We start from the raw sequence: 12,122 nt of genomic DNA on the forward strand, positions 1-12,122 counted from the left end.
CCCGTTAGGAAGGGGGCAGGGGCCCCCTTCTTAGGGGGGGGCTCCCCCGGGGGGGGGGTGCCCCCCGTTAGGAAGGGGGCAGGGGCCCCCTTCTTAGGGGGGGGCTCCCCCGGGGGGGGGTGCCCCCCGTTAGGAAGGGGGCAGGGGCCCCCTTCTTAGGGGGGGGCTCCCCCGGGGGGGGGGTGCCCCCCGTTAGGAAGGGGGCAGGGGCCCCCTTCTTAGGGGGGGGCTCCCCCGGGGGGGGGGTGCCCCCCGTTAGGAAGGGGGCAGGGGCCCCCTTCTTAGGGGGGGGCTCCCCCGGGGGGGGGGTGCCCCCCGTTAGGAAGGGGGCAGGGGCCCCCTTCTTAGGGGGGGGCTCCCCCGGGGGGGGGGTGCCCCCCGTTAGGAAGGGGGCAGGGGCCCCCTTCTTAGGGGGGGGCTCCCCCGGGGGGGGGGTGCCCCCCGTTAGGAAGGGGGCAGGGGCCCCCTTCTTAGGGGGGGGCTCCCCCGGGGGGGGGGTGCCCCCCGTTAGGAAGGGGGCAGGGGCCCCCTTCTTAGGGGGGGGCTCCCCCGGGGGGGGGGTGCCCCCCGTTAGGAAGGGGGCAGGGGCCCCCTTCTTAGGGGGGGGCTCCCCCGGGGGGGGGGTGCCCCCCGTTAGGAAGGGGGCAGGGGCCCCCTTCTTAGGGGGGGGCTCCCCCGGGGGGGGGGTGCCCCCCGTTAGGAAGGGGGCAGGGGCCCCCTTCTTAGGGGGGGGCTCCCCCGGGGGGGGGGTGCCCCCCGTTAGGAAGGGGGCAGGGGCCCCCTTCTTAGGGGGGGGCTCCCCCGGGGGGGGGGTGCCCCCCGTTAGGAAGGGGGCAGGGGCCCCCTTCTTAGGGGGGGGCTCCCCCGGGGGGGGGGTGCCCCCCGTTAGGAAGGGGGCAGGGGCCCCCTTCTTAGGGGGGGGCTCCCCCGGGGGGGGGGTGCCCCCCGTTAGGAAGGGGGCAGGGGCCCCCTTCTTAGGGGGGGGCTCCCCCGGGGGGGGGGTGCCCCCCGTTAGGAAGGGGGCAGGGGCCCCCTTCTTAGGGGGGGGCTCCCCCGGGGGGGGGGTGCCCCCCGTTAGGAAGGGGGCAGGGGCCCCCTTCTTAGGGGGGGGCTCCCCCGGGGGGGGGGTGCCCCCCGTTAGGAAGGGGGCAGGGGCCCCCTTCTTAGGGGGGGGCTCCCCCGGGGGGGGGGTGCCCCCCGTTAGGAAGGGGGCAGGGGCCGCCTTCTTAGGGGGGGGCTCCCCCGGGGGGGGGGTGCCCCCCGTTAGGAAGGGGGCAGGGGCCGCCTTCTTAGGGGGGGGCTCCGCGCTGTGAAACACATACACGTGAATAAAGCACACACACGAACGGCCCTCCCCCGTCCGGCCCCCCCACCCCACCCGCCCCCCCTCCCTCCCCCCCGGGCCCCGTCCGGAGGAGGGGGCCCCCGGGAGGGGGCGGGCCGGGACCCCGTCCGGGGGAGCGGACCCGAGGGAGGGGGGCGGAGCCAGGAGGAGGGGGGCGTGCCCCCCCTCCGCCCCGCCCCCCCCCGGGACCCCCTCCTCCGGAGGGGGCCCTACCTACCCCCCCCCCCCCCCCCCCCCAGGGACCCCCTCCTAATGAGGGGGCCCCTTCCTAACCACCACCCCCCCCCCCCAGGGACCCCCTCCTAATGAGGGGGCCCCTTCCTAACCCCCCCACCACCCCCCGACCCCCCTCCTAACGAGGGGGCCGCTGTGACCCGCACCCCCCGCCCCAGGACCCCCCCAGTGTGATGTAGGGACAGCCGGAACCCCGGCGGTGTGGGGCGGTGCTTGAACTGGAATGGGGGGACCCGCAGAGCGGCTCCGCCCCGTGTGGGGACCCCAGCGAGGGCGGGGGCGCCGGGCTCCGGCCCTCAGGGCTTTATTATTGCCCGGCACCCCGAGCCCCGCGGCTGCGAGGAAAGAAAAAGAGAGAGAGAGAGCGATAGCAGGAGATGGAGACTGGAAATAGGGGGGGGCAGAGGGGCTAGTCGAGAGGAGGGTGACAAGGACAGAGGGCAGGTGCGGAGAGACTGGGGTGTGCAGGGCACCAGGGGCCGGGGGAAAGGCAGGGTGGAGAAAGGAAGGATGGAAGGCAGGTTGAGGGGAAGGAGGAGGAAGGTGTGGGGGAGAAGGTGTCATGGAAAGCGGGCAGGTGGAGCCGGGGTAGGGGTGGAAGGGAGAGTGGAAGAAGGAGAAGAAGGACGGAAGGCAGGTGGGGAGAGACTGCGGGGGGACAGGGGAGCCCGGAGAGGGGGTAGAGAGGAGGGCGGCTGGGGAGGGAGGGACGGGTAGAAGCAAGAGGGAGAGGATGGAGCAGTAGGGTAGGACAATAGAGAGGAGGGGCGGGGGGCGGCCGTAGGGGGGGAGGGAGGGGAGGGCTAGGGGGGAGAGGGGGTTGGGGGGGGGGGAGGGTGTAGGGGGTGGGGGAGGGGAGGAAGGGAGGGTCGAAAGGAGAGGTATAGAGAAAAAGAAACACAAAAGAGGAGAAAAAGAGACACAAAAGAAAAGAAACGCAGCAGAAAAATAAAAGGAAAAAGAAATATAGAGGCCGGCCGGCCGCAGCCTTACTCACCGAGCGCCGAGGAGCAAATGGCTCCGCTGGGCCCTCTCCGCGGTTTAAATCCTCCAAGCGCCGCCCCGCGTAACCGCTCTGCAACCCCCTGCACCTGTGCACGTGTAACTCGCCACACCTGTGCCGGCCCCGCCCCTCGCCCCTGTGCCGGCCCCGCCCCCCCCGGGGCCCCGCCCCCCCCGCGCCCCTAAATCCCGGCGGATCCGCGCCCGGCCCGCTTTTTGTGGTGGATGCTCATCTCGGCGTGTGGCGGGACCGTCGCTCGGCGCTGTGCGGAAACTCGGAGCGGGGGCCGCTCCCGGCGCTGCGCGGAGCCCGAGGCGCTCTGGCGGGGCCAGGACCGGGATCTGGGCTCGGGGATTCGGGTCCTGGTCCCGCCGGTGCCTGCTGCGGAAGCTGGGCAGAGCCGCTTCTTCCCCGGCGGGCGGTGTGCGAGTCCCAGGGCCGGACGACCGAGGTGGGATTGGGGCTGGGATCGGGACTGGCATCGCCGCGGGCGGGAAGAGCCGCTCCGGGACGGGTGCTGGGACTGAGCCCGGCGCTGCCACACCTGCTCCGGCCGGCGCGGGGCTGGGGTCCCGCCGGGGCTCCGGGGCCGCGGGGAGCCGGGGCTGTGCCGCTGCCGGGCCCGCCAGGAGGACGGCGCTTTTCCCTGGAGCAGCCGCCGGATCGCAGCTGGCAGCGGGCTGGACACGGAGACCGCCCGTGCCGGCCCCGCCGCTCCCTCCGCGGCGACAGCGAGCCCCCCCCTGGCCCCCGAGGCAGCGCAGCCCGCGGGGCGCAGCGGAACGAGCGGGGCTGGGGCGCCGCGGGCAGAAGGAGCCGGTCCCCCTCCGTCGCTCTCGACCGCGCCCGGGGTGAGAGCGGGGCCCCGCTCGGGCCGCTCATCCGACACCCGCCGGGTGAGACCTGATGCTCTCCTTCCTCTCCCCCGCTTTCTCTGTGGCTCGCTCTACCCAAGTTTAGAGGGAGAGGGACGTGGGAGGAAGGGGCAGAAAAAAAGGAATACAGGGAGAAGGAAGGAGGGCTAGGTGGGCAGGGCGGTTTTGGGGGGGGCAGAGGGACGGGGGAGAAGAAAGGGGAATACGAGGAAAGGAGTGGTAGAGGGGAGAGAGGAGCAGTGGTTTTTGGGGGGCCGAGGAAAGGGAAAAAAGGGGAGGAAAAAGGGGAATACGGGGAGAAGGAAGGAGGGCTAGGTGGGGGGGAAGGCGCGGAGGTTTTGGGGGCAGAGGGAAGGGGGAGAAAGAAGAGGAATACGGGAAGGAGGGGGAGAGGTGGGGAAGCCGAAGCCCCCACGACTCACCTGGGAAGCCGGGACAAGGAGCTCCTACCCTCACCGCGCTCATAGTGAGTGAATGGCCGACGGGCGGTTGCCGGCGTTTAAATCACCTCGGCCCCACCCCGCGCACCTGTGTCGGGCCCGCTCCTGAAGCCGCCTGGCCCCGCCCCTGATGTCGCCCGGGCCCTGCCTCCCGGGACTCTCCGGGGTTCCGCGTTAGAGTCAGCTGTGCTTAATGTGCAGGTCAGTGGCAACACCTGGATTTATCTCTTCTATCCCCAGAGCCAAGCAGTCAGTCCGGCATTCCTGTCTACTCTGATGCCAGCCACTGTCTTGTGTTCCAACTCATTCCTCAGATGGAAAAGGTCAGGGAGGAATGTCAGGAAGCATATTTAATAGAGAAGGAATCTCGAACTGTGCTCAAGTACTGCCCTAATCTTCCTCAGGACTGGGACCATAACTGCTGAATGCTACTGGCAGTGAGGCTTCTTCCCAGCTGGGTGACGCTGTATCCCAGGCTCCGCGGCGTGGCTGGATGCAGGCTGGACACGCAGGTAAGGCTAGGGCTCAAAAACTGTTGGCGGTGAGGTGAAAGTTTGTTTTGGCAAGTGGTGTCATCTTGCTTGGATGCTGGGGAGCAGGCTGGGGCAGAGCTGCAGGTCAGTGGAACCAGCCCTGCTCCAACAGTGCTGTCACCATGTCACTGCACTGGGGCAAGCACAAATCTGTCACCTTTAATCTGCCAGAAAACAGATGCAACTCAGACATTATAGATTAGGCATGCAACATGTCATAGGTAACAAAATTAATTAGATAGCAGTGTATATCAAATAAGTTTTTGTAAGTAAAAAAGAAATCACAGAAACAATTACTGAGGAACACGTCTGCAGGCTCCGGTCTACAGCTGGTGGGGTTTTCTCTTACACAGCAGCAGCCAAATTCACCATGTGTAGAAGGACATGTGTAGTGGGAAGGAGTAAATCCCATTAACTTTATGTTCAAACCAGGTCTGCCTTCCTGGTGGTACAGAAAGTGCCTTCAGAGTCAGTACTGTTAGAAATGAACAACCCCAGTGTTAATTAGGTTCATTAGCAAGTGCACACAAACAGGAGCCAGAACAGAGCTGTGTTCCAGAGTGCCAGATTTCATTTGGAGTGCCTCCATTGCAAACAGGAATGCAGAAAGGATGAAAAACGAATCACTGTACAGAGAGAATGACAGGGTTCAGCATGTTCTCCTAAAAGGCTAAATGCCAGCCCCAGCCCAGATGCTTTGTAGCACATGTACAGCTTGGCAGTAACGAGGCAGTTTCAGAGATCTGGACATGCTGTGTCAGGGCTCTGCTGTGCCTTGACACTCTTCTAGTACTAATACAAAAATGCAACATCCAGCCCGTACTTCTGGATACAGAACAACAGTGATGTGCTTAATGAAGAGAGTTGCTTTTGAGAGACAGCCTGTGGAGGTAAAGCTTCCAACAGAGCTTTCTCCTACTGTCCTGGTTTAGGAACACAAGGCTCAATGTGCTTTGAAAAAAAGTCTGGTATGAAATTAAGAAAAATGCTCATTTTTCCAAGTATATGATATTTAATTGTAATGAAATAAAATCTGAAAATGCTTAAATCAATTAAGAAGTAAACATGAGTTGTAATACTATACCTGTAAAATTATTAATCCCGTTCATTGCCATTAGAAATTGTGTAAAATATTTATTAAGGGCTTTGCCTACAGAGGCACAACATAAATAGAGCAAGTCCTGCTGAAGTGTGATCAGTTCACAACTGGTACGGGAACATCAGCAAGGCCACCCCAGGTGCCAGCCCCAGCCTCGGGGCTCGGCCCCCGCACTGCCGGGCTCTGCTCCAGAGCCAGCGCCGGGCAACTGCTGTGCCACAAGCCCTCGAGTCCCTCGGGCAGGTGCCAAAGCCAGCAGAACGTGCTTGGAGAGGGAATGGCTGCTGCCACGTTAATCCACCCCCTCAAACCCTTGGGCATTCTCCACGGCCATGAGGAGCTTCTCCCGCAGGTCCTCGAAAGATTCATACAGAGGTAAGTCTAGGCGGTTAAAGCTGGAAGGGACAAGCAAAGGGTCACTCAAATAATCTATGGAAAACAGAGTTTTAAAGAACTAGAAAATACTAAATAATTAGGAGTCTTGATTAGGAATACAGCTTGTGGTCCACAGTGTTCCCTGCATGCTTCACACCTGCCCAGGGTGAGCTCTCCAGTAACTGTGTGCTGCCTTCCTTTGGAAAGCTGGAAGCAGGAATTTGGTAAGAATCATTTCAGACAGGAAAAAAGCCAACAGAAAGCCCTTCACTGTATTTAGATGATGGAAAACAATCTTTGTCAAAGGACTGATTTCTTGAAGCTCAGCAAAGATATTCTGGATTCAGTGCACAGATCCTTTGCTCTCTGGAGGGGAAAAAGATTAAACATCCAAGAGTAAATCTTCCAAAGGTAAAAGCTAGCAGAGAACTGGAACCCAAAGAGGATGGGTTGATTTTGGGGCGTGTTTGGGGTAGTATTGTTGTTTGTGTTTGGTAGGTTTTGTGCTTTTGTTTTCAGGCTTGGTTTTTTTTTTTTTAATTTAAGCTCATTATTCTATAGAATTATTAGTTTCACAGAAAGATCCCCTAGTCTGTACTGACAGTCTATTCAGCACCATTTTTCTTTAAAAAGCCACATTTCTGAAATGTAACAGAGCAAGACAAATTTGTACTGGATGCTTTCAATGTTTGCAAAATCTATAAACCAAGGTTAAATTATTTTATAATCTTACATTTGTTTTCAATTCTCCAATGATTTATGGGCTTTTTATGGCTGTTTGGTGATGTCTGACTCGCTGTAGTTCATTACATCCACTTACTAGGATGTGGGAAATAAAATAATATCCTTCAGTTTCTCAGTTTGTGAAGGCACTAGGGACCCACAGAATTAAATGCTGTTTGATGCAGAGCTGAGAATGGTCAGCAGCATGGCCCTTTTGGCAGGAGCAGCTCTGGAATTCATGCTTTGGTGACTTACCAGGTGTGAGCCCGGGGCAGTTTATCAGGACTTCCCCACTGCTCTATTGTAAACAGCTGAGGACCATTTGAACCTGGGTGAAAATGAAAACCATATGAAACAGAAACTGCTGGACGCTACAGAGCTTGCCTCAATATTATTTTTAACATGAAATGTTGGCATCAACTGTGGGCTGGATTCTTCACCTGTAACAGGTACATTAAAGCAACATGAATGTGGTTCTTTCTTTCCAAGCCCAGTGAGCTGGTTTCAGAGCTTGCATAATGCCAAGGAGCATTGAGATCAGCATTTGCAGCTGAGTGCTGTGTGTGCATCAGAGGCTGGCTGGATTGCCACGAGCAGCTCACCGTAAAGTTCAGCAAATCCGTTCATAGGCACGCGTGACGTCCCGGTCACAAACTGCAGGAGCCGGATCCGTTTCTCAGCATCCATCAGCAGAACAGCCTGTTGGCAAATGGACACCGTCAGCCTCAGCCTCCTACCCTGGCCTGGATGGGCCCTAAGAGCAGCCCAAAGCCAGCAGCAATCTCCTTTTGTATGAGCCATCCCTCTGGACACAATGGATTGTCTCTGCTCCAGGTGCCATCTGCGGGCTGCTCTAGCAAGAGCTACACCTGCCCTCGCCTGAGTGAGATGGGAGCAGGTCCTGCCCCCAGCACAACTCTCCCCATTCTTAGCAGTTTGCATGAAGAAAAATGATTGCAAAAAAGGGCAATAACTTTCACTTACAGGACCAGTCAGAGGTGGTGCCAGTCTTACCTTCCAGAACCACTGGATAACAGGATGATTTGGGCAGTAACCATTTTTGTAGATGGTGTGTTGTCTCCAGTCATTGACATCCACATCGCCAAGGCCACACATCAGTAACTGCAGGGAAACACAAGGGTGGGATGTGAAGGAGTGTGTGCTTCCCTGCACTCACGGGGTGACAAGGTGTCACTGCCCCTCAGGACTCTGACCTCCAGTCATTTATGCACATACAGGGGACAGACAGAGCTTCTTCAGAGTACTCCAGTCGCTGCAGAACGGCTGCACGCTGCCACAATGTGACAGCAACTTCCATGTGTTTGGCTCAAATGTGACTGGCTGAGGCATGATGGCACTTACCCACTAAGCTACTTCCAGGCTTTCAGAGGCACACCCTCAACCACCTCCCTAGTGCAGTTCTTTGCATGCCATGAGTAGATTTATTAATTAGGAAGAAACATCTAATTTCCAACTCTGAGCAAGACAGCTGTGTCTGCACATTCCCGTAGGGAGAGGGATGGATGACTGAAGAGTCCAGAACATGGTGCATCTGTCACAGAACTGTCAGCTTGGGGCACCAAATGGACTCACCTCCAGTTCATTTTCATCAAAAATTTTAATCAGATCAATAGGAAGCAGCTCTGTGAATCCCTAAAAAGAAAAAGAGCAAAGTTAAAACTCTCATCCCACATAAATCCTAATTAAAAGCATCAATGACCAAATTACTTCAAGCTCAAATAATTAAACTTGAAAGAGAATGACCTTATTCTCATAAGGCAAAGATGATATATTCTCACACAAGATAAAACTGAAAAATCATAAATGTAAGTATTCTATGTGCATTCCCTGCAAGCTCCCTGCTCCCTTTTCACAGACACCAGTGGGTAAGAAATCAGTGTTAGAAAAAAAATCCCTACTTTTGTGAAAGAAAGGAGCTAAAGAGCCTCACCTCCAGAAAGGCATTCATTTGTTTCTGCACTCTGTTGACAAACCGCCACTGGATGACCAGGCTGCAGAAAGAAACAAAACCCCATCAGAAAAACAAACTCATTAGCAGGTCTCAGCCAAGTGTTCAGGTAACTAAGCAGCTTTCACCAGCTGTTCCAATTCATTGGCTGGTGACTGATGGAATTTTGAAGAAACAAACCAAAAGCCCCAGTGACTATGACCAAATCACAGTGGGAATATTTTCGCTCCTGTAGGTACCTAAGTGAGCAGACATTTTATTCTTCCAGAGCACTGAGTAATTAAAAATTCCCAGCAAAGGCTACAAGCTCTGAGGAGAGCTGTCAGGACAGCATCTCACCTATAAATACAGAAATAAACTGCAGCGTCAAAGGGACACCTTGCTTTCATTACCAGTCACCCACAGCACAAACACCTCACAGGTGCTGGCACAAAAAATCAGTTCCAGGCATGGAATTGGTCCAGATCCAGGCACTGGAAATGAATTCCCAATTTGCATGAATGTATCAATTTTAATGTCTTTTACCTTGGAAAAGGCCCTGATTTAAAATGCCAGCAGGTATAAGTGAATTTAGCATTTTACATCCTGGTAGGCGAAAGAACTGGGAAAGCTGAAAATAAAACCTAGTTTCACATTTGGCCAATGTTTGCTAGGAATGCTGGCACTGGAATCCTGGCTCTGGTCTGTGACTGGCAGAGGAGGACAATGCGGTGAAGGTCAGGCTGGAGAGCACCTTCTGGCTCATGTGAACTCAAGCCAGATGTTGGAGATGCACGTTTCCATGGGGGGGGAATTCCAGGAGAACAAAGCATGGAATTTAATTAACTCTTTGTTCTTCTGTCTGACTGGATATAACCAATGATTAACAGTAAGTTGTTTTTTTTCCAGCAATATCGGATGCTCTTGTCCAGTACAGAGGACAGGAATTGCAGCAGGGTCAATTGTAAGTACAACTGCTCTTTCTTCCCCCCAGGCATGTTCCATAATGATACTTACTCAATGTATTCCCTCTTGTTTTCATTTGTTACCATGATTTCGGACCCATTGGGCTTCAGGTCCACTTGATATGTCTGTATTTCACAAGACCAAAAAACCTCCTGTTATTTGAGGACATTTGGGACTTTCTCCCAGAACCCACTCTCCCTGAGCAGCATTTTACAAGCAGTATCAGGAAATCATTAGTAAATTGATTTACACTTTTGAACAATCTTGCACAACAGAACAGAAAACTGGCAGAGAGAGGCTGGCCATTTACTAATAATATTATTTATAATAACAAAATTATATATTTATATAACCACTAAGTACATACTTTACATATACAAAATTGTAATAGTTTTTATAATAAAAGAAGCTACATCACATATTGAAACTGCTAAAGCCAACCAGTGTATTACAAAACCTCTCTATTCTGTGGCTTCAATACTCTCCCTAGTTCTCCATGTAATCCATAACCTTATGTTGCTTCAGGAGAAAGGCAGTACACACTGAAAAGTGGATCAGAATGTTTTTGACAGGACATTGAGTGCATAGTTTGAATTGCTGAAGTAAGTTCTTATAAAAAGCCCTATAGTCCCCAGGTCCAGTCGTACCTGGAGCCAGGATCAAGGTCTCAGAAGTAAACTAAGTGCAGACACTAAAAAAGGTCATAAAAGCCTCTAAGCAAATTAATTTAATGTCTACAACATTTTCATTTGTAATGGCAAAAGTCACCCATTGACTGTGACCCTTTTAAACCTGGCAGCTTCCCCCTGTCATACCAGCTGCCCCTGCGACAGGCAGGACAGAGAGGACCTCCCTGGCATCATTCTGCCACTCTCCTCTGAGAACACCTTTGACCTCAGAAGCCAAGCAGTCCCTGGGCTTGCACCATGTCCCAGCTGGACTGTGGGACAGCTTTATTCCTCCTCATTGCAAGTGTTTAACTCAGCTGCATTTCCAGCTTGTCCCAGAGATGTCACAGCTCCCTGGTGGGAATGTGGCACCCCCAGTCCCAGCTGGGAACACAGCGAGGTGAAGGCTCATCAGTGCATTCACCACCACCAGACTCTGCTCAGTACTGAGGTAAGAACCAGTTCTAAGATGTAAATAACCTTTACATACCTGTCCAAAGTTTTCCTCGTCTATGCAGAACATGAGATCCAGCTCTGTAGGGTCATTTTCCAGGATCCACTTCAGAGAGTTGTAGTATTCACTATCCTAGGGCAGATCGCAATTAGGCAGTTTGAAAATGGGCAATTAGTGCAGAGTTGTAGAAACCCATGGCCTGTGAGATGTGGCAAGGGTTAAATGGGGTCTTACCACTGATTCCATGTCCTTCAGTGTTATGGGCTTGCCCAGCATCATCTTGTAGAAAGGTCTGATGAAGAAGCCTGTGAGAGAGAGGAGAGCGTTACATGCCCCTGCTCTGCACCTGCACATTCCATAAAGGTACCACTGCTTGAGGGCACCACCCCTGGCATTTCCTCTTACTCCTGACTGTAACAGTCCTGCAACTGCAACAGCATCAGAGCAGCTCAGGTTTCTGGAGGCACAGAAAGTCCAGTTTTTCAGTTTCTACAATTATCCACTAACTACCATACTCCAGTGACCACCCTAACATTAGTGGCAGAGAGAGAGGGGGACCTGAGCTCAGGACACACTATCCCATTTAAAATCACTGCTCCTCTCTCCAAGGAGCTGCCTGAAAACCAGGCTGCTGAGCTTCCTCTGCTCAGGATTCCTCCGTTTCCCCTTCTGCACCAGGGCTCAGGAAAATCTGATCAGTAATGTCTGCCTGGTGTGACATTTCAAAATGCAGCAGAAATTGTAATTAAATCCTTCAGCAGTAATTTTACATATCAAAATATGCTGCATTTGACCCCCCTAGTTTGGCTGCAGGTTTTCATGGAAATGACTGATACAAATTCCATGCTTTTGCTCGAGGGACAGTGCTCATGCTGGTTCTAGAGTTTTAACTTGAGTGGAGAATGGAGCAAAACTTTGTACAAAACCCACTTGTTGAGTAAGCCACTGTAATTTTGTGAATCACCATTTAAGTCTCAACAGTGCCAGTCCCAGACTGTCCCCAGGGCTCCCAAGCAGGTGCATTTCCTTCCCCAAAGCCCAGCGGCAGCAGCAGCAGAGCAGGACTCACCGTCCAGCAGCTTCCCGTGGTACACGGCCAGGCCAGCCACCCGGCCAATGAACGTGAAGTACGACAGATGGTCTTCGTTACAAAGACCTGAATTAGGATTAATCTGAAGTGTATAGTTGTCCCTTTTTTGGGGAAAGAAAAAAGATAGCTAAAGAACCAAGTCTTTAAATAAGCACATACTCAGATATGTTAATAAATAACTTGTGCTCGGCGGCATGTCCCTTCAACAGCGCCATGGGGCTGTGTCCAAGTCCTTTCCAGTCCGTCCCATCACGGAGCCACTGAGGGCTGAAGGGCTGCCCCAGCAGCAACCCAAACCCACTGTGAGCAAGAGATGCCCTCTCCCCTTGCACTAATGCATTGCTCCAAGATTTTAAAGCTGGGCAGCCC

General features: G+C 54.6%; 1 protein-coding gene across 5 annotated transcripts in view; it reads right to left on the minus strand.

Annotated features, from left to right (window-relative positions):
* Positions 1-5,544: 5,544 nt before the first annotated feature.
* Positions 5,545-12,122, minus strand: part of NEDD4L (NEDD4 like E3 ubiquitin protein ligase) — a 71,371-nt gene continuing 64,793 nt past the window's right edge. For all 5 annotated transcript variants that reach the window (XM_054293325.1, XM_054293324.1, XM_054293326.1 and 2 more), the window contains 10 exons: positions 11,733-11,854; positions 10,898-10,968; positions 10,700-10,795; positions 9,593-9,666; positions 8,579-8,639; positions 8,221-8,280; positions 7,642-7,749; positions 7,230-7,326; positions 6,883-6,955; positions 5,545-5,924 (listed from right to left, as the gene is read on the minus strand). In XM_054293325.1, coding sequence (XP_054149300.1) covers positions 5,822-5,924; positions 6,883-6,955; positions 7,230-7,326; positions 7,642-7,749; positions 8,221-8,280; positions 8,579-8,639; positions 9,593-9,666; positions 10,700-10,795; positions 10,898-10,968; positions 11,733-11,854 — 865 coding nt within the window. In that variant the 3' untranslated portion in view covers positions 5,545-5,821. The remainder of the gene's footprint in view (positions 5,925-6,882; positions 6,956-7,229; positions 7,327-7,641; positions 7,750-8,220; positions 8,281-8,578; positions 8,640-9,592; positions 9,667-10,699; positions 10,796-10,897; positions 10,969-11,732; positions 11,855-12,122) is intronic.

This window comes from Melozone crissalis, unplaced genomic scaffold (genome assembly GCF_028551555.1).
Source record: "Melozone crissalis strain CALT ecotype California unplaced genomic scaffold, PUWL_Pcris_2 ptg000136l_1, whole genome shotgun sequence".
Lineage (NCBI taxonomy): Eukaryota > Metazoa > Chordata > Aves > Passeriformes > Passerellidae > Melozone > Melozone crissalis.